At 48.5% G+C, this 26523-nt stretch overlaps 9 protein-coding genes across 9 annotated transcripts; 5 read left to right on the top strand and 4 right to left on the bottom strand.

Annotated features, from left to right (window-relative positions):
- Positions 1-91: 91 nt before the first annotated feature.
- On the bottom strand, positions 92-553 carry FSST1_004092 (Yos1-like protein; the record flags this gene model as incomplete). The annotated part of the gene is made up of 4 exons (XM_083230234.1): positions 92-147; positions 235-342; positions 410-469; positions 526-553. 4 exons carry the CDS (start codon positions 551-553, stop codon positions 92-94), a joined length of 252 nt encoding a protein of 83 aa, XP_083087522.1.
- Positions 554-1087: 534 nt separating this feature from the next.
- On the top strand, positions 1088-2860 carry FSST1_004093 (dolichyl-P-Man:Man(7)GlcNAc(2)-PP-dolichol alpha-1,6-mannosyltransferase; the record flags this gene model as incomplete). The annotated part of the gene is made up of 3 exons (XM_083230235.1): positions 1088-1100; positions 1165-1614; positions 1665-2860. 3 exons carry the CDS (start codon positions 1088-1090, stop codon positions 2858-2860), a joined length of 1659 nt encoding a protein of 552 aa, XP_083087523.1.
- Positions 2861-3388: 528 nt separating this feature from the next.
- Positions 3389-10641, bottom strand: FSST1_004094 (adenylate cyclase; the record flags this gene model as incomplete). The annotated part of the gene is made up of 4 exons (XM_083230236.1): positions 3389-3670; positions 3722-9088; positions 9289-10024; positions 10181-10641. The coding sequence occupies 4 exons, from the start codon at positions 10639-10641 to the stop codon at positions 3389-3391; spliced, it is 6846 nt and encodes a 2281-aa protein (XP_083087524.1).
- Positions 10642-13448: 2807 nt separating this feature from the next.
- Positions 13449-15382, top strand: FSST1_004095 (glycoside hydrolase superfamily; the record flags this gene model as incomplete). Its single annotated transcript, XM_083230237.1, has 5 exons — positions 13449-13649; positions 13700-13967; positions 14027-14429; positions 14485-14823; positions 14878-15382. 5 exons carry the CDS (start codon positions 13449-13451, stop codon positions 15380-15382), a joined length of 1716 nt encoding a protein of 571 aa, XP_083087525.1.
- A 263-nt stretch (positions 15383-15645) lies between these two features.
- Positions 15646-17305, bottom strand: FSST1_004096 (proteasome core particle subunit beta 3; the record flags this gene model as incomplete). Its single annotated transcript, XM_083230238.1, has 6 exons — positions 15646-15789; positions 15884-16335; positions 16400-16418; positions 16487-16554; positions 16789-16873; positions 17285-17305. 6 exons carry the CDS (start codon positions 17303-17305, stop codon positions 15646-15648), a joined length of 789 nt encoding a protein of 262 aa, XP_083087526.1.
- A 333-nt stretch (positions 17306-17638) lies between these two features.
- FSST1_004097 (uncharacterized protein) lies at positions 17639-19225 on the top strand (the record flags this gene model as incomplete). The annotated part of the gene is made up of 2 exons (XM_083230239.1): positions 17639-17775; positions 17836-19225. 2 exons carry the CDS (start codon positions 17639-17641, stop codon positions 19223-19225), a joined length of 1527 nt encoding a protein of 508 aa, XP_083087527.1.
- Positions 19226-19607: 382 nt separating this feature from the next.
- On the bottom strand, positions 19608-20303 carry FSST1_004098 (60S ribosomal protein eL36; the record flags this gene model as incomplete). The annotated part of the gene is made up of 4 exons (XM_083230240.1): positions 19608-19688; positions 19753-19834; positions 20023-20123; positions 20247-20303. 4 exons carry the CDS (start codon positions 20301-20303, stop codon positions 19608-19610), a joined length of 321 nt encoding a protein of 106 aa, XP_083087528.1.
- Positions 20304-21572: 1269 nt separating this feature from the next.
- Positions 21573-22139, top strand: FSST1_004099 (uncharacterized protein; the record flags this gene model as incomplete). The annotated part of the gene is made up of 2 exons (XM_083230241.1): positions 21573-21946; positions 22004-22139. 2 exons carry the CDS (start codon positions 21573-21575, stop codon positions 22137-22139), a joined length of 510 nt encoding a protein of 169 aa, XP_083087529.1.
- Positions 22140-22901: 762 nt separating this feature from the next.
- On the top strand, positions 22902-24128 carry FSST1_004100 (Alpha/Beta hydrolase protein; the record flags this gene model as incomplete). The annotated part of the gene is made up of 1 exon (XM_083230242.1): positions 22902-24128. The coding sequence occupies one exon, from the start codon at positions 22902-22904 to the stop codon at positions 24126-24128; it is 1227 nt and encodes a 408-aa protein (XP_083087530.1).
- Between the last annotated feature and the right edge of the window lie 2395 nt (positions 24129-26523).

The raw sequence follows: 26523 nt of genomic DNA on the forward strand, positions 1-26523 counted from the left end.
AATTGCCAGACTCCATTATTGCCTGGAAAAGTTTACTGCGTCCTCTTTTATAACCATGCCGTATATATGTGTCCAAATGTGGAACGTGGACTCAGCCAAGTATGAGCTCGTAAAGAATAATAACAGAGTTGACGAAAATCAGCGGCACTAGGACGATATTAGTATCTGACCAGTCTACAGTGCAACGCCCTCTCCATGTGTGTTGCGCTGCGTGAATATCGAGGTTAGACATACTCCTCATTATGGTTCGAACGCTCGCGATGAGATTGATGATCTTGGCTTTGACACTGGCATCGGGGCCAGCGCCAAATGCGGGATCATATGATGCTGGTGAAAGATTGACTAGACAGAATGCGTCAGATAAAACATGCGTGGATACAGGTATACTCGGAATTGGGGTGGTTCGTACTGCGCGCGAGGAATCGATCTTCGGAAAGGACAGCGACGGCATTGATGAGGAGAATGCAGACTGCAAGATGAATTAGCAGATGCGCATTGGTGGAGGAAGAGTAGCGTTTTATCTACCATAGAGAAAACTCCCAAAGAACCACATCTTGGGCGACGGTGTTGATCGTGAAGAAAGGGTTGGATTTGACAGTCGAGAGTTGACGATGATGTGTAACTTATCGGCCTTCTACAGAGCGACCTTTGGCGACTAACCTATGGATCCTCAACCTGGCTTGTGGTGCCTGCCCTCCAAGCAGGTACGTACCCATACGTCGCAGCTGCCATGGTGGCTTAAACACACATCCATAGGTAGGTACCTTACTAAGGTAGACCTGGGGAAGGAATCACTGCGGGGGATTGGTTAGGCCGATCCGAAGACCCCTAAAGAGGTAGGTCTCTAGGTACAGCTCTAGGTACTAAGATTTCTGTGAATGAACAAGATGCAATCACAAGTACGTTACTTTTGGATGAAGTTAAGATAAAATGAGACATGTCTCTCCATTAATGCTTTTCTTTTCGTCTTTTTGAGGAAATTTCCAACTTTTGCGCTCTGCGAGACAAGCACTCACGTACATCAATCTCCAAGCTAAAGCAGTAGCTCTCTCGTTGAGGACGCTCTCACTATCAATCATCAGCCAAGATGAAGACATCAGGTATGATCATATTGTTCTTTCAATGCACTTTTTCAGCCAAAAACTCGAACCTGACACTTGCTAGATATCATCTTGACATGCCTCCTTATCACCATTCCACTCACTCATCTCCTCGTCTCCCCATACACTAAAGTTGAGGAGTCGTTCAACATCCAAGCAGCACACGACATCCTCATCTATGGAACGCCCACCAAACATGTTAATTATCGCCTCTCACACGCCTATGATCATTTCACTTTCCCCGGGGCTGTGCCTCGAACGTTTCTCGGTGCTGTATTCCTCGCTGGTATAGGGCAACCTATTATTGCTCTCGTCGGCTTCGAGCATGCACAGCTCATAGTGCGAGGACTGCTTGCTGCGGCAAATGTTGCTGCCCTTTTGACATTCAAGAACCTTTTGAAGAGAGCTTACGGACAAGGCGTTTCGGCTTGGTGGGTTGTGTTCATGGCCAGCCAGTTCCACATCAATTACTACCTTTCACGGACATTGCCTAACATGTATGCCTTTGGTTTAAGTAAGTAATATATTCCACTACCTCCAATGATGTCAACTCACAAGAACCAGCAACTCTCGCCTCTGCATTTCTGCTACCACAGTCCTCGACTAAGCTCTCTTTCATTCGCCATAAGCAAGCGATTGCCCTTCTCGTCATTGCAGCAGCAGTCTTCCGGTCCGAAGTCGCCATTCTCTTGGGCACCACAGGGCTTTACCTCCTTATCATCGGCCGCATCGCTATAGGCCCGTTGATTCTTGTCTTCTTCTCGTCTTTCCTCGCCTCTATCTTTGTCTCAGTACCCATCGATTCATACTTTTGGCAGAAGTGGTTATGGCCTGAGCTCTGGGGCTTCTACTTCAACGCTATCCTCGGATCTTCGTCGGAATGGGGTGTCTCTCCATGGCACTATTATTTCACCTCGGCGCTGCCAAAGCTCATACTCAACCCCCTTGTGCCGGCTCTAATCGTCTTTGCACTTCTCCAACCGGGTACTTCACGAGCTGCGCGGGCCCTGACGATCCCCAACTTACTTTTTATTGCTATCTACTCTGCTCAGCCGCATAAGGAGGCCCGCTTCATCTTTTATGTCGTTCCATCCCTCACTGCTGCTGCTGCTCTTGGAGCTAACTACATTTCCTCGCGTGCGCCCAAGAACATTGTCTACCACGCCGCTTTTGTTATTACAATTGTATTCACCCTGGTCAGCTTTGGAGCCAGCATCGTTATGCTCCTCATCTCATCTTTAAACTATCCTGGTGGCGATGCACTTCAGCAGCTGCATTATATCACCCGCGATGATCCCACTCCCGTTATGAACGTTCACGCCGATGTGTTGACCTGCATGACTGGACTTACACTCTTTGGACAGAACCCGTCTGGCTATCCTCTTGCCTTTCCCATAACCCCGGAGCCAGATGCCACATCTCCTGTATTGCTTTTCGACAAGACGGAGCAGGAGGAAAATCTTAGCATGCCGCGTTTTTGGGAGCGTTTCGACTATGTTCTAGCCGAAGACCCACGCAAAGTGTTGGGCGGATGGCAGGTTGTGGGAGTGGTAACAGGCTATGACGGTATTGAGTTCCTCAAACCAGGCTCTTCACCTGTAGGCGATGAAAGTGAGGAGGGAAGGATTGGTGGCGAGAGGGTCCTTGGCCTGGGTGCTCATGTTGCGGTCTTGAGAAACTTCGTCCGGGGTTATACGGGTGGCTGGTGGGTTGGACCTCGAATGTCGCCCAAGATCAGAATCCTGAGGCGTGTTAGCTAGCTTTAGTCTCGACATGCCTTGTCACTATTCAGGACATGTGTATAAGCAATAACTTATAATACTACATCAGCTTGTTTTGCAATGCCTAACATATCGTATAAACAATGCATACGTGCGCGCGCCATTCATACCCTATTGAAAGCAGAGCCAGTCATTCAATAATCCCAGTGGGCGCAAGAAGTACGCATATTGGTGGACAAACCCGCCAATCATCAGTATGTCCTTAATTTCCCCGTAGCCCAACGCCATGCACTGCTTCTCCAGCCAAGTATCTTTCCCAATTCTCAAGCATATCATGAGCACCTCCCGCCAAACCGCCTGGAATATACCCAGAGAGCAAACCTGCACCCAGTCAAAACATGATTTCCCGCCATAAAACCCCGCAACCGCGTCCTTCCATTCAATTCCCACCAAAAGTAATAAAAAAAGCGTTCTGTCCAACCTCCCAGGGTCGTTCCTCGTGTCATGTGGATGATTATAGCTTATATAAGTGCTCAGGTTTGGTTCCGACGAACCAGTCGTATAGGATCACAACTCTTGCTCTGTATTGCTCCCTTCTTCGGTGTCGGGATCGTCGTCGTCGTCGTCGTCGCCTTCCTCCCCCTCCTCCTCCTCTTCTTCTTCGCTAGTACTAATGCTGCTTATCGGGTTGGGCAGCGCGCCATACTTCCTCCTGTAACGTTTTAATTCCCTGTTCTGGGCCATAAATTGATCCAATATGGCGGACATTGGACCATGAAGATCCTCGAGTTCCTTAATAGTTCCGCCACCAATGGCAATGTGGCGCATCGCTAGTGTCGAGATACAGGTCTGTAAACATTAGTAAAGGGGACGGTCGAACAAATATCGTTCGAAACTCACCTCTATCCTGGCTACTTGATGTTCCAAGAAGTTCAACAAGAATCGATCCGTCACCTCGCCTCCACGTTGTTTGATCCTCTCGAGCAGCTCCGTCTCGGGTGGCTGAAGACCTGGGGGCTCGTTTCCTTCTAATGAACTGCAGAGCATCTCGAGGCGTAAGCTTATTCTCCAAAGAGTCCAGACACTGTCCGGGTCGATACACAACTCGGTTCCAGGCGCTAGGACAGCTGGCTTATCGCCTCCGCCCCCTTCTTCCTTCCTCTCATGCTGCGAATGGAACTCGATGCGACCAGCCAAAGCATGAGGATACAATGAGTACACGACTTCGGGATTTTCAAGACCCTTCAACTTCTTTTCGCCCATTTCCTTAACCTCAAAGCCCTGAGAGGTGAGGGATCTCAAGTCCTTTCGGATTGCGCTGGCATAGGTCTCTTCGTCGCCAAAGGTATCCTCAGAGCCGGAAGCATTGCCACGATCCGTGTCTTGGTAATTCTCGAGGCATCGTTGTATCTCCGAGATGAAGTCAGTAGAAACGGTGATCTGGCCGCCATCTGCCACAGCAGAAATTCGAGCCGCTTTATTCACCATGGGTCCGAAGTAATCCATACGGCGAGTAACTGGATCCGTCTCGCTCACACAATCGCCAAAGTGTATACCCATACGTACTGACAGTCCTTTGAAAATAAGACTGTTGTCCTTGTCGAATATAGGCTGGCATGAGACTGAGTTCAAGACTTCTGATGGCCAATTCACATCGAGAAGCTGCATCTGCACCGCAAACGTCCACAAAAGTGCTGACGTGGCTGTTGGGAAAGACACCATAAATGCGTCACCTTCAGTCTTGACTTCGTAACCACCAATTCGTCTCAGCTGCCGACGCATGACTTCGTTGTGGAGCTTGATGGCTGATCTCATGGCACTAGGGTACATTTCCCAGAGTGTTGTTGAGTTCTTGATATCGGTGAACACGATGGATACATTGCCGGTGGGCGCTGGAATCTCGGCTTCAAGGCGGTTGAGTGAGGAGTCGAGAACATCGCCTTTGGTTCTTCGGCCTCTTCTAATGTTGAGGACCTGAGCATCGTCGGGTATGCCAGAGGGATAAAGCGACATACTAGCGCCGCGATGAAGCCTCGATCGCTCGACTCGTCGCTTGAGGTCCGCCACACTGATCATCATAACCATGATTTTGCCTGATGCGCCATATGCGATAGCCAGATCGCGAAGCTTCTGAGCGGCCCGCATTAGATCTTGCCGCTCGGCCCTCGCAACATCGGTAACCAGACCCGGCGACAAGTACTCCCAGAGTTCTCCGGTAGCAATCAGAATGATGTCGTCCTGCTCTCGGATAGTCATGTTACTGACATAGGGTGCCGCTTGTACAGCTGGCATTAGGTCGACATATCCAAAAGCACGCGAGACTTGAAGCAAGTCGTTCAGTCTTCCATTGCGCGAAACCCATCCACCAGCTTCGCGAATACGCGATCGTTCATTCGGCTCAGCAGGATCATGCTTGCGAGTCAACATCTTATGAGTGCCATCGGTCTGGATCACCATCGCCTGCGCATCACCGACATTTGCGACATAAAGCTCCGTACTTTGGAGATAGACGACGGTTGCCACGCCGCCCGAGTTGAGATCCTCCTTCGTGAGTATGATTGGCTGGCCAGAGTTCCTATGCGTCTGGAGCGGCCGTTCCTCCGATTGTTGAATTGCAATAGTAACTAGGTCTTTATTGAGCGCCAAAAAGGCTCGTCGTAAGGCATCAACTGGAGTCTCGTTCAGGCGTGTCTTCAATGCTTTGAGTTCAAGGGCAAAGATGTGACCAAAGTTTTCGTGGAGATACTTGGCAATCTTCGACCCGCCACTGGACAAGGCCTGTCCGTCAAATAGACCCAGGAGCATCTCGGTTTCCGATGCATTGAATCTTGGCACCACAAGATCGACTGTTGATAGATGCTCATGTTTACCAAGCGTGTCAGCCATTCCATAAGGTAGGTGGCCGGCGAGAGAGCCAGACGTACGGACACGTCTGTCTTCGCTCTGGTCCGGGATACTTGGCTGTGTAAGAGTAACATCCATCAGACCCAAGATACGCAGGTTAAGCAGACGACTGAAGTCTGTATACTCCTCGCGGTTAACAGCACCAGGGCCTAGCGGACCAGTAGCTGTTTGCTTGATCTCCAAACGCTTGTTACCAGACAGATTAAGATATCTCAAGTTCGGGTTGAGGTTCCAATTCCAATCATATGGCACGTTTGAAATGTTGTACTTCAAGTAATTACTGCCACAATCAAGAACAGCAAGATTCTTGGCCCGCGAGATATCGGCCGGCAAGTTGGTAAACCTGTTGCCGTTGATGTAGAGTGCCTGGAGTAAGCTGGACTCCTCGAGGTCATCGGCAGGCAACGTTGTAAGTGCGTTACCAGACAGATAAAGCTCAACAAGTTGCGGCCAGTTCTTGATCGATCGTTGGGGCATATCGCTAATTTCGTCGTTGTAGGAGAGGTTCAGCACCCGGAGCTCGGTTAGAAGCGTGATCTGGTCAAAGACATCGTCATCAAGACGGTTATCAGCAAGATGAAGGTTCCTCAGAGAACCAGCAAATGTGTTGTTGAGCCTCGATGACAATCCAGAATCCTTCCTTGGGTTAATAGACTGCGTAGGGGCGGATGGAGTTGCAGATCTAGAAACAACAGACGTCTTACGGCCACCTTTGCCGTAGACAGACACAACAGAGCTCTTACGATCGCCGGCATTGAGTGGGGACGGTCCGACACTAAGTAGGGTGCTCGAGTTTTGACTCGGTCTCCTATCATCAGACAGTTCTTCGGAGCTTGCAGTGGCCGACAAAGTTCCCAGGGGGGCTGCCCTCCCATTAACGGGAGGGGGTGCTGGCTGTGATTCCTCCCCTGGTACTCGCGGTGCTCTTGAAGCAGGCTTTGGGAAATGTTCCAGAACGTTGGAAGAAGCATTAAATGTCTCAAGTCGGTTTGCCCACCACAATTCCATCGGCAGCTTGGAAATGTTGTTTCCTCGGACGTTGAGCACTCTCAACTCTGTGAGACAACCAATCTGTGATGGTAGCTCTCCCACAGAGTTGTTGGCAATGCTGAAATGCTCGAGCCTGCCCAAAGTACCGATTTCCTGGGGCAAAGAAACGAAGTAGTTCTTGTCCAATATCAGGTGCTCGAGGTTCACCATGTTTGCGAACGACGAGTCAATGCTAGCTAACTGGGCGTTCGAGAGGTTCAAGATCTTGAGAGTAGGTACAGGAGCCACAATTTCGAATTTGTTAAGGGGGTTAGAGTTCAGTTTGAGCTGTCGAAGGGATTCAAACTGTCCAACAAAAGCGGAGACACAGTTGTGATCCGCAGAAAGAATCTCGAGTTTGGGTAGCTCCGAGATGATATCGATGCTGGAAATGCCATTGTACTTGATATCGAGTTCGCGCAGACTGACAAGATGCCCGAACGTAGCAGGCACAGCATGTGTTAGTCTGTTGTTAGTTATCAACAACTTTTCCAGGTTCCTTAAAGAACCGATCTCTTGAGGGATCGTTGCAATGGCGTTAAAACTCAAATCGAGATCAACCAAACTTGGCAAGCCGCAGAGAAATGTCGGGAACTTGTCGAGAAAGTTGGAAGAGATATTAAGTGAGCGAAGCGACTGGTATGCTCCAAAGTAAGAGGGCAAGTGCTTCAGTCGGTTGTTAGCCAAGTTCATCTTGAGCATACCCGTAAGAGCGTTAAGTTCGGCATGCTCCAACTGCTCGATTCGGTTGTTGGCAACGTCCAGGAACGTCAATTTGTTTGCCCGGCTCAAACTGGGTGGCAGCTTCCTGGCTTCGTTGTTGTTAAACTTTATATCTCGCAGGTGTTTACAAGATTGTATAAAGTCTCGGGGGACGTCAAGTGAGAGGTTCCGCGAAAGGTTAAGGGAGATGATCTCCATAGCCTTCGAGTATAGGGATATAGGTATTGTAACAAGGTTACGACCAGAGAGGTCGACATAGTTGAGCTTCTGAGCTCGAGCCAGTCCCATGTCAGTAGTCTTGGCGTGAAAGTCGCTTTCTCTTGCGGACAGGAACATGAATCGGCAGAGGTAACTGTTGTCTTCGCGTCCGAGATCTTCGATCCTGTCTTTTTCTTCGTACCCGACTTGCTGTAATAGGCGCTTCTGCATGAGCAGAGGTCGCTCAGGCGGCGTCAAGACCCGGATAAGATCATGCTTCTTCATGATGATATGGTAATTTTCCAAACCGTCCATGACATACGTCTTCTTAATAACTTGGGAAATGACATCCGTGACACTTGAATCCAAAGACATCGAGTGAGTGGAGAATGTCCCATCTGAACGAAAAATTCGGATACAGTACGGCGATGCTTTCTCCTCCGGACGAGGTGGGCTGCCAATCTCGTCAATCTCTGGACCACCATTGTAAGAGTTGTCTTCCGTGTTACGACGCACTGCCCAACTGTCCGGGGCATCCCAGCGGCCCTTAGGTGCTGTCGAGATGATGGAGTCGTGACGCTCAGGCTCAACATTATTGACAAAGGTAGTGTCCATAGGTGTGAGTGGAGGAGGCTTGGTCAGAATGCCCTCCATATCATTCAAATTGGTGTCGAGGTGATACATCTTATTAGGATCGTTACGATCGGTCGGGCCAATTGCTTCTTCAGTATAGTCTTGAGGTCGATGGGGCCGTCCCTTCTTTGCAAAAGGAAACTTATTATTGAAGGTCGCTCCCCGTTGTGCCGTTGCTGGTCGCATATCAGTAGCGTCGATCATATCACCAGGTCCAATAGAGCCCGCGTATGCTAATGTAGTCGATGATACGTCGCTGGGTCGATGAAGATCAGTCTTGGAAGACTTTGTCTGTAGAGATCTTGTAGATTGTGGCAGGTCACGAAGTCTAGCAACAGCATCGTCCTTTTCCTTGTGATGTCCTCGGAGTCGCCGTAAAAATCCGCGCTTGCCATGATTATTGTGGCTAGGGGATGTTTGGCCGTCGACTTGGGTAGATTTGGAGCTGCTCCAGGTCATTCCTGCACTCCTGGTGCTGGGCGTTGGGCTCTGCCCCCGGGATCTTGTTGGATACATTGCGTTGCTACCTGCCCCGCGATCGCGCGACATTTGTGTGCCAATTGCCGTATCGTCCCTGCTCATCGTAGGTCTGAGCGTGCGAGGGTCGTCGTTACTCTTGTTGTGTCGGTGGTGGCCAGGTAAATGGGCAATAGAATGGCCGGACCTCGAGGATGATGATGTCTTTGGGGGTACCTGTGAGGAGCCGTCACCAGCATATCGCTCTCGATCGGGCCCGGTCATTATGTCCCGTACGGGAGCCTCGCCATAGCGCGCAATGTCCTACAGGGGTTCGAGTCAGCAAACCAGGCAACATTGGCAAGGCAATAAATCGAGTAACACGGCAGCTGAGCGCTGAGGCAGGCAGTAAGAACAAGCCAAGGGAGAAATTCGAAAAGGAATGTATCGATCACAGACCCAGACCGACGGAAGCAGGCCGAGGTAGTCAGGGCGATGAGACAGAAGCAGGGGATGGTACATACACTGTTGTCTTGATATAGAAAAGGCACCACCTCTGGTGCTGGTACGGGCGTTCTTGGTCTCGAAGATGATGGCGAGACATCACGGGTGTGATCCGTGGCATTGGAATAGTTGCGATCTCTATGTGTGGGGCGGCTATGACTATAAGAGCGTCCACGCTGGTCCTTGCCCGCGAGCGAAGTGGGTAGGCTACCATCCGAGCTATCGCGCCCAGGGAATTCCTCCCCAAAGAAGCCCTGAAGCTTGCGAAAACCACCCCGTATGCTGGTTTTGCTGCCCTGGCTGCTCGCACTCAGAACGCTGGCGGCGGAAGGGCGTCTTCCGTCGAAATAGGATGCATCGGGAGCGTCGTGCTGCGAAGGGTGCTGTTGCTGTTGCTGATTGTGATGCTGCTGGCGGTTACTGATCTGGTGGCCTGGGGAAAGCTGGGAAGCGAGGGACAAGTTGTCGGTCGATTCGTTGAAGAAAGTGGTGGGCATGATGAATGTGTTTGTAGGGGAACCAGGCTGGGTCGCCCAAGGTGCTATCTGAGGACTCGCGCCGCCGGTGGGCGGAATCTGTTGGATCTGGGGTACTCGGGAAGTCTCAAGAACGGCGAGTTCACGTCGATAGTTGGCGAGGTCGCTCATGCGACGGTCTTTGGATTGAGCATTGGCACCAGCGCGAGGAGCGTAAATGGTTGAGTTTGCGGTGGCAGTGGCAGTTGGTGAGAGCTGAGGCTCATCCTTGAAGGAGGACCTGCAAGATGGGAGGAAGCGTTTAGCTTTAGTCGGGAAGCGACAGGTGTGAACGTGAACATGTAGGCGGGAGATGGCAGCAGGGGATCGTGGGACGGAAGACGGCATGGATGCTAGGTACTCAGGCAATGAATGATTGGATCTAAGTTGAACTCACCACTGGTTGCTCAAAGAAGCAGTTCCATCAGCGCTGAGGCGAGTAGGATAATTAGCAGGATGAGAAGGGCGTCGGTGAGGCGTTGAGGAGAAGACGTAAGAGGTACTAGATGAAGGCGTCGGAGCGGAGGAGGATGGAGTTGGTGTTAGAGCGTCAGTATCAGCATTTGGATCTGGCTTTGGTATTGTATTTGGTGCCGGATTAGGAGTAGGCGAGTGATGAGCGGGAATGGGCGTGGGAGTGGAGATAGTAGAAGCGGCGGAAGCGGGAGCGGGAGTAGTGGAGGCAGTCGAAGATGAGGTCGATTGAGATTGAGATTGATACTGAAGCTGAAGCTGAGGCGGCTCAAGTCCAAGCTCAGACTCGGGCTGAGACTTTACGGTAACAGCAGAATACGTATCGATGTTGTTGCCCGAGCCCATGACAGAGCTGATGCGATTGACATGCTCATTCCTGGTCATTGTCGCCGAGCGTGGGGACGGACGGACAAGCGATGAAATGGCAGGGTCCTTTAAGCCATGGATAGCGTAGGCATGTATACCAGTATCGGTTAATGAACTTGTTGATCTGAATGAAGGGGCAAGGTAGAATAGAATAGGATAGGACAGGACAGGACAGAACAGAACAAAATGAATATCCAGCGATAGGTAGACTACACGACGGGCGAAGAATGACGACGATAAACGTATGCAAATAGTAAATGCTGGTCTCGGTCTCGGTCTTGGTGTAGGTACAAATGCAGATGCAAATCGTAAACGACGCGGGGATAAAAGAGGTCCAAGCTACAGGTAGGTAGGTAGGTAGGGTACAGGTACGGGTTAGTAGGTAAGTTAGGAAAGGCAAGGTAACCTAGGTAAAAGTAAAGTCCTTTTGGTTAGTGAGATGAGTACGGAGTATACCGAATAGGCAGTACTTGCGTTCACGTCATGTCTGAGAAATGCGAGGAAGAGGCTGAGTTCCAGTTCCTGTTCCTGACGATATCCGGATAAAAGAGATGTTTCTTTTTGAGATGCCAAGGCCAGAGAGTAGATATGAATGTATATATGTCCTACTATAGTGTAACTAGTGCAATAAATGCTCTTTGCAAGGTAGGTAGATAGAGTGAGCAATCAAATCAATCAGACAGATATGAATCAATAAATTGTCCCAACTAAGCTGCTGGCTGCTTTGGTCTTGGTCATGGCGCTTTCAACCTGGGGGAATGTGACTGGGGTCCATTCATTAGAATGCATGGGTCATGTTCAATGAACAAGGTCAATCAATGCCAATGCCAAATGGATGTCAAGGTTGTTCAAGGATAAAAAGAGGTTGGTTTGATCTTTAGCGTGTTTCCAGGGTTGGGCTGGGTGATCATCCTCAGTGCTTCTTAGCCTATAACTCTTCCAAGCGTTAGGGTGCCGAGCAAGGAAAGATCGCTAAAGTTCAGTAGAGGGAGGTCCATATGTTACTGGTTCGTTACATCCGCTTCAAGTATCAGGCTCATGTTAGTCTTTGTTTTGGCTTGGTCTGTTTTGGTTTACGAGAGGGGAAAGTAAGAAATGAATGAATGAATGCAATGCCATACAAATAAACATAGGTTCTTTTGGAATTTTGATTGTCTTTTCAAACAAGCAAATTGTTTTTCCGGTTAAATTACATAAAATAGCATACAACACAAACCAAGGCAAACCCTATGTTGTAGACATGCTGCTTGCTGTGCCTCATTTGCCTACGCGTGACCTGTAACTAACTACCATGTTAAATCTTGCATACAACATACAGGCAGCTTCAGCGATCAAACACAGAGTCGAAGAGTCTACCAATGGATTTACTCCTTGTATGAATGCAGGTACTTCATCTCGTGTACCTTCCAGTACCAGCATCGCATCTAGCTACCGCCGAGGTGTATGTAGACCACGGACCAACAGTCTCTTGCAGCCTCTGCCATTACCCATAAATCATCAGCTTGTTTCTTACCTGTGCTTCTTTAAAAACCTCGATCAGACATCCATGTTGCTTAGTAGCTGATAGCTCAGCTGTAACGTTGAGTTCTGTGCTACAGACATGGTTGTATATCTAACGACACTATAGCATTACAGGTGAGCTGCTGGACGTTACCTTGTTATTTGGACCATCAGAGAGGTATCAAGGAATGCAGCAAGACAATTGTCCTCTCCTTCATCAATTGACCCCTGAAGGTAAGGGTTGGTATCCGTAAGTCCGTTGGACAGGTTGAACCCCATAACTCAAACATGCCTCGCCATCTCTCTTGGGAGTTGGAAATGCCTAGCCGATTGGACTGAGGGAGAGCGCGGAGTTATATTTAGTGTCAGAGTGAAACGAACAGGACTATCCTACCTTGGTCTGTAACACTGACAAGTGCTCCTGTCAAAACCAGCTCGGTATATGTAACCGGCTTATTATGTCTCTAAGATAGATGTTTGGTTTTTGGATGATATCATTCAAGCTACATATTGATTAGTTGTGTGAGTTGATTGCGTTTGCTGTTGTATTCCAGATATGTTTGATCTCTCTCCCTGAAGTGACTCGTGTAGCATTACATTCGGGACGTGGCTGGTTACAGTATAAAACAAAAGAAGTCTTTGATCATCTTCTTCGTAACGGCACTTGACGTATGAATAACGGTCAACTAACTACCTTAGTAGGGACAAGTGGAAACCAGTTTGCATCTTTTTACGGTATTCACGCCCAACAGGCTCTCTTTTGCAGATCTCATATCATCCTGTACCATAAATATCTCACCAAGAAAGTATACCCATATGGAGACGAACAATTTACCCTGTAGAGGGGCACCAATCTATTGTTGCGATAATCTCTCCGGGAATTACTCCGTGTTGTCTATTAAATGATCAAGAACTACCGCTATAAACGACTCTCGTAAAGTGTTTCTCCGTGACTTCCATCCTACAGACCAAGTGAACAACGAGACGCTGTGTAACACGACTGAGTCGTTGGAACTTTGGCGATCAGTGAACACCCCGCGTCGACAACCTATCCAGCAGCTGATGTTAGAGCCTCAGTACCGAACTCGTCTCTGATAAAACAATCTAAACGACTCATTTCTATTCGGATCTTTCGGTAGAGACAGCCGTAAAGCGCACGGTGTGTCTGTCAAGAAGTCCATCAATTGGTTGATCGTAAGTTTGTCTCTGATCACGAGCGGCCGTTCTCACGTGCAAGGAACACTCAAGGTATATATAGCTAACAGACCGCTAGACACCACAGGCCGTTTCACACAGAACCAAATCCATACCACCAGGAAACAAGTATGGGTAGTACAGGTCAAAGTCTACGAGCTTGGTGGAAAGAGAGCTCGGTATATCAAATATACCCTGCGTCTTACCAAGACTCCACAGGTTCTGGGGTTGGTGATCTCAAAGGTATCATCTCTCGAGTTGACTACCTTAAAGACTTGGGAGTTGATATCATATGGCTTTCACCCATCTTCAAGAGCCCTCAGGTCGATATGGTTTGTCGCCCCTCGAAATGCCATTTTCATTCATACTGATCTCGGGACAGGGGTACGACATCAGCGACTACTACACTGTTGATCCCCCATATGGCAACGTCTCTGATGTTGATGTTCTCAAAGACAAACTTCATGAGCGGGGAATGAAACTAGTTCTCGATCTAGTCATGAACCACACCAGTGACCAGCATGAGTGGTTCAAGGAGTCTCGCAAGTCCAAGGACAACCCCTACCGAGACTGGTACATCTGGAAGCCTGCAAAGTACGATGCGGACGGAAATAGACATCCCCCCAATAACTGGGATGCTCACTTCCAAGGTAAATAAGCCCCTATCACTTTACCGAGACTTGTGACCACAAAAGCTTACCCATCGTAGGAAGTGCCTGGGAGTACGATGAGACTACAGATGAGTACTACCTTTGCCTTTTCTGTAAGCAGCAGCCAGACCTCAACTGGGAGAATCCAGTGGTCAGAAAACAGGTCCACCAGGTAATGCGCTTCTGGCTTGACCGAGGTGTCGATGGTTTCCGCATGGATGTCATCAACTTTGTCAGCAAGGACCAGACATTCCCCGACTCAGACAAGACTGTTCTCCGTGGAACAGAGTACTATGCATGCGGTCCTAGATGTCACGAGTTCCTCAAGGAAATCGGTAGCATCCTTCTGGAATACGATGCCTTTAGTGTCGGTGAGATGCCTTGTGTGCATGATGAGCGGGAGTTGATTAAGGCTGTGCACGGTGACCGAGGAGAACTCAGCATGATCTTCCACTTTGAGCTGTAAGTTGACCTTGCCTTATCTATCTTTTCGTGACCAGTAAGCTGAGACAATTAGGATGGATCTCGATCACGGCGTCGAAGGGAAGTTCACGCCCAGATCCTGGAAGCTCTCTGAGCTGAAGGCTACAACCCTCAAGTGGCAGAAGTTCATGTACGACAACGACGGCTGGAACGCGCTTTACCTCGAGAACCACGACCAGCCGCGGGCTGTCAGCCGCTTTGTCCACGATGATCCTGATAATCGTGTTGCCAGTGCGAAACTGATTGCACTCTTCCTCGGTTTTCAGTCAGGTACACCCTTCGTCTACCAAGGTCAGGAGATTGGCATGACCAACGTTCCGAAGTATTGGGACTTGGAAGAATACAAGGACCTTGACTGTCTCAAACACTGGGAGTAAGTCAGACAGCGCCCATGTGCCAGCATGTGCTAACAAAACAACACCCACAGTCTTCATAAAAATGATGATGTCGCGATACAGAATTCCTACAAGATCGAGTATCAAAAGAAGTCTCGTGACAACGCTCGTACTCCTATGCAGTGGGATGCAAGCCCGAATGCAGGCTTTACCACTGCTGATGCCAGACCCTGGATGCGCGTCAATGACAACTATACAGATATCAACGCTGCTTCGCAGACATCAGACCTCAATTCTGTGTACAGCTGTTACCGCCAGGTGCTTAGGAAGCGCAAAGAGCACATTGATATATTTGTCTACGGCAACTTCCAGCTTGTGGATGAATCCAACGATAAGATCTTTGCGTACTCACGACGGGCTGATAGCGGGGAGACTGCCCTCATCGTTTGCAACTTCTCAGCGGATTCTGTTGCATGGAAGCTACCTGACGAGGCCCGAGAGGTGCTGACCAGTCCGGCGGGAAGGACACTCAATGACTTAAACAGTGGCGAGATCAAGCTGGCACCATGTGAGGCTTTCGCCGTCCTTCTAAAGTGAGAAGAGTGAGTTTCACAGCCAGAGGGTATATATACTGCGTGGAAACGTCAGTACATGGAAAAAAATGGTACAGTCAAAGAATACGCTCTGCAATCCCTCATCTTATAAACATTAGTTGCCCATGCATGGCCAAAGTAGAAGCAAGACGAAGAAGTGCATTCTCATTACTCAGCGGTTGATGTCGGCCGAGTATCTATTCATACAGGATACATAAACCACCCTTGTCCCGCTTTATTCTTGTAGTTGTCAATAACCCCGACGCTCTAATCCTGTCGTCCCTTTAGTAATCGCTTGGTAACCTTGTCCTTCTCGATAATGTAAACATGGGCACCCCAGCCGGAAAGAGCATCACGGTCAACGGCGTTGAGCAAAGACTGAGAGATGGTCTCAAAGAGGGCATCGGGCTCCTATAGAGGGGATTGTTAGCGTTTCAATATTGGCCAATGTGATATCCAAACCAGATACAATATAGCTTCTGGCTTGAACTGTCCAAGTACGTACCAGATCGGGCTCCCAGAGACCCTCGCACATGCCAAAGAGCTGCTCTGAAGCGGTACCAGAGACAATAAAGTCCTTGGCAAAATCAATGCAGCCAATACTGTCGAAGCCACAGATAAAAGGCTTGCCGGTCTTGGGGTCTAAGCCAGCGACAACGGGAGACACGAAGTAAGGGCCAAAGCGGCGCTCGTAGAGGGACGAAGAGACGAGGTTGGCAAATGTACGTGGTGCGATATCGCGCTCCTCACGCAGGCGGTACATGTTAACCTTGTAGCGGAAGAGGTCGCTCACGGTGTTCACATCGGTGGCCAGGCCAGTCAGACCGAGGAAGACGTCGCCGTACTGGAAGATCTTGGGAAAGTCGTTGGAAACTGTAAGGGCCTGAAGACCAAGGCGAAGATCGCATGCGATGGCGACACAGTCCTTGCCGACCATGGCGACACAGGCACCGCCGTCTATGAGGGATGGGAGGTTAGCTTTGTATGATCATTGATATGATGACGAGCGGTCCGGACGAACTTATCGAGAAGGGAGACGACTGTTTATCGAATCGATACAATTAGCTTATGGAAGTAATAACAGCTGGTAAGACCATTGTTGACATACCATGATGGCCTCGTGAAAGTGAATAGGTAGATGCGAGGTCGGACAATCGACGTCAACCAGCGAACCGTCTTATCGAAAGGAAGCCGAGGACGATGCGAGTGAGGGATCGTTTATTGAAGCTAACTTTTCGGCTGTCGTTAATTTGTATCGTATCGTATCGTATTGTATCGTCGCGTCAGGGGGTTGTTGAGGGGTTAACGTGGAGTAGAGAGATTGCAAGATGGATGGTTGAAGCTCCCGTCACTGAACTGGAGCTACAGAAGGTGCAGTGCAATGAGGTTGCTGCTATGAAAGGTACGTACAGGCGGGCTGGCAAGGCAAACACGGTCTGGCGCGGCCGGAAAGAAGCAGCTCAGTGAAGTGGAGGTCCACGTTGACTGAAGCAGCCTGAGAGCTGTGGCGTCTTGAGGCTCGGGAGATCGCAGAGATTGTGTTATGTAAGCTCACTACCTATTAAAGAACACCGAATATCACCCTCATCTGTTTACATGCGTAGTTCTAATTATGAGAACAATATAAGGGCGATAGAGACAAATGTATTTGGTGTCGTGAATCACAATCCTCAGGGTATCAGAAAAATTGACTGCTGGAAGCACAAGAGACGAAATTAGGAGGCCATTTTATGCCCCTTGGGCTATAGTTCTTAGACTACTTATTTTTATACCCTAAGACTTAGAAGCCATTTTTTCTGCTACCCAGTAGACAGTATCTACAGTACGACTTGTGAAATTAGCATAGCAAGTTGAAGAAGTGGCTGAAGAGCTTGGCGCTTGATACCACTTGGTTTGCTCGACGTACCTTGTTTAAAAATAATGACATGGAATTTAATAGGTAGTAGTTTTACCCTTCAGGATTCGATATTCCCATCCGTAGAAGTTTCTAGTATCCAGATTGCCGGCAAGGAACATCTTTGTAGTAAATGCCAAATCATTCATAACTCGCGGCTGCCTACCGTAATGCCCGTGGGTTCAGCTCAAAGCCCCTACATCGTAACCCCGCCGTGACCACACTTTCGTCTTTGTTAGCTGCCTGCTTACATCACCGCCGACCAAGCTCAACCTCCCCGCGATTACCTTTGATCAACAGTTCACAACGTTTCTATTTCAAACATAAACTTTGCATCGTTATTTTATAACGGACTATACCTGTATCATGGCAACCAACGTCGTTGTGATATCTTCTGACCTGCGCCGGGCTACTATCAAAGTTACACCTGGAACATATCTGATTGACGTATTGGAGGAAGCATGTCGAAGGCTTAACCTCTCTAGTGACAAGTATCTCGTCAAGTGAGTCCACACGCATCGGGTAGCTTTCTATGATAGAATACTGACAACGTCTTCCTCCAGGCACCGGCAAAAAACAGTCGATCTCTCGATCCCTTTTCGTTCTTCTGGCCTAAGTCCTGGCGCAAAGCTCGAGCTTGTGCAGAAGTCAAAAACACCCTCAGCCATTCAAGTCGCCCTTCAATTCCCTCATCCTGAGGCCCACGATATACCAGGTGGAAGGCTGATCCAAAAGTTCCCCAGCGATCTGACCATATGGAAGGTTTTGCGCCAATTTGAGAGTGGCGAGGCGAGTAATGAAAAGAACATCAATATCACTGCCCGCGGGGTTGCGTGTATGGAAAACGGCTCAGGAAGTGGCAGCGGGCAGTTGCATTACGAAACACCCGTCTTGAACATTATGGGTAGAGAACTCTCGTCTTTCACGGACTTCCAGAAGACACTGTCACAACTCGGATACAATTCTGGAAGTGTTTTGATCAGATTGGCCTATCGCCAGACGGACAAGACACTGTTCGACGCTATGACGGAAATCAGCCAATTCTTTAACGATACGGATGAAGAATACCAGAAGAAGGAGACACTAACGACAGAGGCCGAGCCTGTTTCAACGGAAGAAGAGATGGGAAAACGGGAAGAGCATGCACCACAAGGGACAGCCGACTCAAAAATGGAGGATGTTCAGGTAGAGCCGTCTCCGGAGGCAAAGTCTGTTCAACAGGAAGAAGGATCTGAGACTGTCACAGAAGACAATATGGAAGTCGACCCTTCTCAACCTAATGATCCACTGGCACCTGTCAACGTCTTCCTGGCACCTTCAGGGTCAACACCCGCAGCAGCTTTGGCTCCTGCTCCCGACACAGACTTCGCTCCCACCATCGCGCATGCGCAACTCCACCAAGCTCGATTACAGGAAAACTCAAGAAACAAACGATTGCTTTCGGATAAGGAGTTAGAGGAAAAGGCTGCTGCAGAAACCGCCAAGATCAACTCTATCAAATCCATTCTCGTCAAGGTCAGGTTCCCAGATAACACCAGTAGCGATTGGCAGGTGAACCCGTCGCATACTGGAAGGTTCCTGTACGACGCTGTCCGACATGTCATGGCTCATAACGACCAACCCTTTCATCTAGTCCTCCCGGGAACCAAAATTGTGGTCAAGGACGACCCTAGCTCCAACAATGGACTAATAAAGGCCTATAAAATGTCGGGAAGAACTCTTATCAACTTGGTGTGGGACGATACGGTGCTACACGCTGTGCGGAAAGAGGCTTTCCTCCAGGCCAATGTCGCTCAACAAGGCCAACAAGTCAAGGTTCCCGAACCTGACACTCTCAATGAGAAGGATGAGGAGGAGTCTGTGGCTCGGCCAGCGCCAACAGAGAAGGATGAAGGATCTGGGGACAAGATTGCGAAGAAGATACCCAAGTGGCTCAAGCTAGGAAAGAAATAAACGGCTACTACGTGCGTAGTAGAAGGTTGTTGGAAAAATATTAGATAAACATTAATTGTTATCAGCGGCGTTGGTAGTACCACAGTCAAGCAGAAGTTTTAGTCAGCATATAAAAGCGGAATGTAGAGCTATCGGCATAATCACATTCATGGATAACAGACTTCACACAGAAATGATGGCCAGTTGTCACAAAGTAAACTGAAGGGAGCGTGGCTTGATCATTACGCCATAAATTGCTTGAAAGTGTTGGTATTCCGGTGAGCCGCAGCTTTCCCTGCCACGGAGCATCAAAGCCGTTATTTTTTAATTGATCATAAGGTGACCACGCCAATCCATGCGAAACCCATTTGGTGCCAGATTCCCAGAAATCAGATTAAGCGATTTAGTGACCAGCACGGCGAGACTCAGCGATGACACGCTGGAGCTCGTCGACCTTGGCCTTGGCACGGCCGAAGGTACCAAGCTGTAACATGAGTTAGTATGTATATCGGAAGACGGTTCGGTATTGGCTCTGCGGTTCGACATACTCTCTTCTTGGCGAGCTTGCGGGCACGCTTGTCCTTAGAGTTGCGGAGCAACTCGATGACTCGGCGCTCGTAGGGAGCAAGGCTGTGAAGAATGATGGTTAGTAAAATTCCAGACACAAATTTGATATAATTTCTCTTCTTCCGGGAAAGTCGAGAAAGAGCAGACACAGATAGCCACACTAACACAAGTAATAGTGTCCAGTACCGTCCATCGTGTATTTGTTCCAACTCGATTTCCCATTCCCTCTAAGCAAGATTGCATTGACTTACCCGGCAACCTCCTTGACAACCTCGCGGACGAAAGCAGTTCGCTTGCTCAGGTGGCCCTTGGTTCGGGAAACACGGGGCTTGACAACACGGGGGGTGGTTTTCTGTAATATCGGCGACAAATGTCAGCGTCCATCGTCTGCTAGTTGGATTTCGTCGCGCCGTCATCCGTCGCGAAGGCGAAGCAGAGATCCTCCACGAGGTGAGACTGCGACAGGTAAACGTACGTGGCCCTTGTTGAGGCCAACGGCCAGACCGGACTTCGCGGGGGTATCAGCGGCCATTGTTGCTGGATGGGTTAGTCGAAGGGTTGATCAAGAATATTTCCAACACGAGAGTGAACACAAAAAGATGGAGGGGAGTAAATGGAAAGTTTTTGCAAATGTGTGGGTCACGTGCCGGAGGGTAAGCGATTGTGGCTGGTACGGTGTGCATTGTGGCGCAATTAAGAGTTCTAATCACTACTACTACACTCTCTAGTCTACGCGATAGATTTATTAAGAAGATCTTTATCATTGCCCGGCATCAATCTATATGTGTTTTCTTTTATTAAGATCAATTTGTGTTATACTTTGACAAAAGGCAGCTCATATTGGGGACAAAGTCTCAATGTTCTCGACTACCGATAAATGCCAAGTCTCCCCTGCGGAGTACAACTCACTTCTTGAACGACTTGAGATACCACATTGCTTCAATCGAGCATCAACGCATTGCTACAAACATCAAGTTCCTTCGAAAGATGGATTGCTAGAGCAACAAGATAACCTGTCAGGCTTGTCTCCTGCTAACGTTACTTGGTTGCCTCCCAACCTCTCGGACCCTGATGTGGGAGATCACTTTAAGGGTACGATTTAATGCGCATTGTGATCGGCAACAACAAGCCCTACCAACAGCAACCGAGTCTCAAAGGATGCATCTCACAATTCCATCTTGTGTTTAGCAGAAACGTGCAGATGCACCTCTGGAATTTATTCAATGATCGCTTCTTAGTCCAATCAATTCTCATGACGACATCACGCTTCTATTCTTGTACCACTGAACGGGAATAGCATCGGCACATACACACTCTATTCGTGACCAACAGACAACTAGATAACCGATGAGATACTGTCCATACAGAGGACAAATCCACATTTAAACCTCCGGCCCAGCAAACATGAAACGTGATCGACATCCAATCAATAACACTGCCTACTGACAGATCCTCGCCTCTAATCCGTCAACTCCATGCCTGCTTTGCGGACTCAGGAAGATCGGCAGGTGAAATCGGATTACACAAAGACGCCGAAAGGGAAAACAGGCCCGTTTTAATGATCTGTTGGGCCGCGTGTTCGGCAAGGCAAGGAGAAGCCAGCCAGAGAGACTATTACGACTGTGACGTCGTGTTCTCCATATGGCTTGCTCGATGGATTTATAACTAGTCATGCCTCGACGTGAAAATCTATCACTTTCTCTTAACCATATCTCACTACCTACTTTATAAGCTTATCGTCTTTGCTCCTCTGCTTATCCTTACCTTGATCTCGAATATTATACAAGACTCACTCTCAAAAATGCATCTCGGACTTGTTATTCTCTCTGCTCTCCCTACTACCTGGGCCGCCCATGCCTATGCAGTCCCTCAGAGCCTGTCAGCCATGGAAAGCAGCGCCGAGGACAACGGCTGTACGCTGCCTGATACCTACCATATCCGCGACTTCAAAGCAGAGTCGAAGGATGGCGGCAAAACCCTCACTGTCTTCGACTTTACCTTCTTGGACGAAGACACGGATTTGACAACTCCTTGCCACAAGAACTCTTCTTCGAAACCCATCACTGGGATGGGCACCGACCGATTCGCGTGCGATGACCGTGCTGTCGAGTTTCTGTGGGACGGTGACTATCAAAAGCTTTGGATGATGGAGAAGGTCTGCAGCCAAGAGGATGGGTAAGTACTCCTGATGTACCAGCTAGGGATATCTTGGTTGTTAACACGATTGTATAGGAGCCTACCATACGAGGCCAGCGGAAGCGTTATGCTCCCTCTCAAGTGCTCCAGGGCTGGCATTTGCACAACCAACTCAACAGATCATAAGGCCGGTTTCACTAGCCTTCAGCCGTCCAGGCAGCCTCCAGTCTAGATATTTTGATTTGTACGACATGATACCTTGTGATTTGTAAGACTTGGTAAATTGTGCGGAACTAGAGATGATAATCAGGTGTTAAAGCCACGGCTTGTATAGCTATACGAGCAACGTGAGAGACTATAGTTTCCAGGTCTTTAGCTCGAAAATGAAAAACAATGTCTTTTCTGGTGATAGAATACAAATAGAATATTCAATATTCAATTCCTGGTCTAAAATGTGAGATTATCTGTACCAGGATGCATGGCGAATTGTTCAGGATGGTCCAACTGCCGTCTGCCAGGTACTAAAGCGGGCCTAATAGAGAATCCGGGGTAGGACAGGCTCATTCAGCCACTCACAACCCCTCAATTCTCGGGAACCTCTTCATTGCTGGTCATTTGGCAGGCTAAGCAGGTACTGTTTATCACGGTCAAAGAGGGTATGACCTCAACAGTTTGAGGTGTCACTCACGAGACCTGTCAACCCTGATCTTGACGTCTTCACTTGATCGACTCCATATCCCATCGTCACTTTCTTCGTTAGAAGCTAAATTAGATTCCTCCCCAACAAAAACAATAGCATTTATTATGCATAAGTTCGCTGTTGTTCCCTCCTCTCCTAATGCGGACGATTGCTTTGAGCTACTGACCTGCTATTAAGCTTGGATCCATTTCTCTCGACATATCCAAAGCGCAGTACACCTTTATAAACGGGTCTACAATTCATCTCAATTCATCTCAATTCATTACTCTCTCTCACCGCAAATTTCAATCCGTTATGCGGTTCAAACTCGCGGATTCATTGAGCCTTTTCACCGTTCAACTCATCTTGGCTACCTCGACTCTCGCTCTTAGTAGTCATGGAGTATCATCACAAAAACACGGCCCTGACCCAAGCACTCCATCACCGAAGGGCATTTCATTGCCCTTCTTCGCGACTTTGGAACGTCTATCACGACTTGTGGATATCGCCTACTGCATCGGCACAACAGGTGTAAGAAAACCATTCAACTGCGTATCACGATGCAACGACTTCCCTAGCCTGTCTCTCATCAACACATGGAACACTGGCCCTTTGCTAAGCGACAGCTGCGGATATATTGCGGTAGACCATGGGGTGATGCAGCATGGTATTAGCGGTGACTTGACCGCCGGTGAGCCTGCTATCGTGGTAGCCTTTCGCGGGACCTACAGTATTGCCAATACGATTGTCGACTTGAGCACTGTCCCTCAGGAATATGTACCGTATCCATCACCAGATCACGGTGGCGATGAGCTCCCCGACGAACCTGAGCATACGTGCACGAATTGTACTGTACACATGGGCTTTCTCCAGTCATGGAAGAACACTCGACGGTTTATTCTTCCACAACTAAGACAGTTAAGGTTACAATATCCCTCTTATCCGATACAACTCGTTGGGCATAGCCTAGGAGGCTCCGTTGCCTGCCTCGCTGCACTGGAGCTCAAGGTGTCGCTGGGATGGGTAAACATTATAGTCACCACGTTTGGTGAACCACGCGTTGGAAACGAAGGCCTTGCCCGCTTCGTGGATGAAGTGTTTCATCTCAATGATGACAGTAATCTAGAAGGGCGTGGATTCAGGCGGGTAACTCATAAAGAGGACCCTGTGCCTCTTCTGCCTCTGAGTGAATGGGGTTACAAGTCACACGCAGGCGAAGTATACATTGCGAAGCAGGAATTGACCCCTTCCGAATCTGATATTTATATATGTATCGGCAATGATGATCCAAAGTGTATAGCAGGGGCAGATGATTCCTTATGGATGACGATCCGTCGGCTGTTCCAAGCCAAAAACTATTTGACAGCCTCGGACAAGTTGGCGGAGCTGAATGGGTTCCCTTCGAGATTCAAGCTGTGGCAGCTCTTGTTTGCGCATCGGGACTATTTCTGGAGATTAGGTCTTTGTGTACCTGGAGGTGATCCCGCAGACTGGGGCCGAGGGCGATATCAAGGCTTGGTTCCAGATACTGAGGAACTATAATTTTGCGTGGCGTTAATAAGTTTGGGAAAAGCCTTGGTTTGATGATACCGTCCATGTATTAATTAGGTGGTTCAACTTGATGATAAGCGAGCCGTGTTTGATAATAGGGACCTAGTGTTTTCTAAGTTACATTTGTGAACTTGGTCACCAACCGAAAGATGCGACGGCCACGATAACTTCCGACTTGGCTGGGTATTATATACCAGGCTTGCATGACTAGGTATTAAAACTCCTACTCGGAACGGATATGGATACAGTATGCTGCGATTTTCAGTTCCCAGCCGACGGCCCCCGGCCACTCCCGCAACGACACGGGCTAGACCGAACGGAAAGCTCCACAAGTTAAGTTGATATGCCAGGTAAAGACAGGGTCATTTGAGGTTTAAAGTTGGTCAACTGACCACAAAGTGTCTTCGCATTGATGAAGTTTCGTGAAAAGAAAAGAAGAAAACGCCAAAAACACGAAGGCTATCCAAGCACAATATCGTGTGTCAACTTGATATGGCGTGCGCTATCAACTCTCAGCACCCGATAACGCATTCTGTATCACACATTCGTAGAGCAAGTACGGAGTAATATACTCTGTAAGCTGAACGGTGCTCTGTACTTGAGGCAAATTTGGTTCCGCCTTTGGTGGAACGTGGGCTTCGGATGATTACAGATGGGTCTGTGGGGTCTAGAAGAGTCATTCTGTCATCAATAAGGGGTTGCCTACGATGACGAGCGAACTGCGCTACACTGACTGCTTCAACAAGTCACGCCAGATTGTTTGAAGAAGGGCCCATCGACTGGTAACTCAGTTGCCAAACTATCTGACAGCTATGGCTGCACTCCTACGTAGCTGAATGTGGTTCATGAAACAAGCTAGGGTATCGTCGAACCACAACGAGATAAAGAGTTCCCATATCCAGGTTCGTGGATTTCTCAAGGCTTGCGGGATGGGATGGGTTGGGTTGGGTTGCATTTTTAAACGGAATGAGTGTCCATCTTGAACAAATATACAGGGATGGTTTTGATAACAATATGGGATGGGCAGATCTCAAGATTTGATACGGATAGCAGATTGACATGTAGTGTCGGTGATTGACAACTCGGCACTGCCTTTGAACTGTGCATAATAAACGTGAATGCGAATGATTATTTGAAATGGGTACCATTGTATTAGACTTGGTTCATGTTTCAGCGAGCGGGTTGACCATGAACCTGACACTAACATCGCAACAGCTGTCTCAGAGTCAGGGTTGGGAACAGAGACAAAATTTTCAAGTTGCTCTGTTAGTTAGTACTTTGCTGGCTAATAGTAGGTGGTTGGGTCGAATGAGTCCTACAGACGCTCGGGTGGGCGGCTAATATAATTACAAGGCGGACGAGCCCAGCCTAGGAAATGAGTTCATCTCACCCTCGCTCAGAACTCGCCTTGTCAGGCTTGTCTCTGAGAGTTTCATGAGTGGGAGAAGGCGTCCGAATGGTAGGTTCCCGCTTGCTGTCTAAAGCTCTCCTCCCGGGTCTCAGTCTTGATTCGTTGTGAGACACGAATTGCTGTTGTGGTAGGCATAGATAACCAAAAGGGGATGAATGGATCTCCTAAGCCACAACGAGGCTGACTTGAGGGAATCCTATCTAGATAATGCAAAAGGCAGAAACATTATGTGACTTCGCTAAGTACTAGCCAACAACCGACTATACCTTAGCTATTTTTGTACGTACTTATTACTGAGGGAAGTGATAATGATCTATCTTGAAAAAGGGTCTCAACTATAGTGGAAATATGGAGGAATTAACAAGACATCCATGACATGCCAGGACTATCAAAATCAAGAGCCCTGGTTGGGTTTGTTTTGTTTGTATGGACTGTAGTACAATAGAAGAGGGGTGAAGGAGATGGAAGATTTGCGTGTCGTCACCTACTATTCCTTTTTTTCTGGTAATTTTTTTGCGCTCACGTGGCTGGTTTTCATTGTTTACATTCAATTGGTGCCTACTACTAACCTGGCAGGTGCCCGAGACGTACCTTATTAGTAGGCAGCCTGCAATTTCTATCCATGGAGTCGTCGATTGAGAGGGTGCAATTTGGGTGAGGCGGGCAGCTATATTGCCCATATTTCCATCTAAACTTTTCAACGGGGATGCGTTCCGCTTGACGGGGAGATTCTGTAGCTTACCCCCTTTTTTCTCGTTGTCTGATTTTCTCTGTTTAAATCGCTAAGTACATAGTGTCGGTTACGTTGAGTACTATCAGAGCGGTGACTGGGTTCCATGTGAATAAGAGAGGCACTACTGAGGTATAGACTAACTACCTACACTGTACTTCGGAGTTCAAAGAGAAGCGGGCGGTGTCGAGGTACCTTCCATGGTAGCCCGGTGAGAAAAAAGAAATCAACAGCCCACATCAATG

The sequence above is a fragment of the Fusarium sambucinum genome, chromosome I (genome assembly GCF_050947815.1).
Source record: "Fusarium sambucinum isolate potato_lamoka chromosome I, whole genome shotgun sequence".
NCBI classification, from domain to species: Eukaryota; Fungi; Ascomycota; class Sordariomycetes; order Hypocreales; family Nectriaceae; genus Fusarium; species Fusarium sambucinum.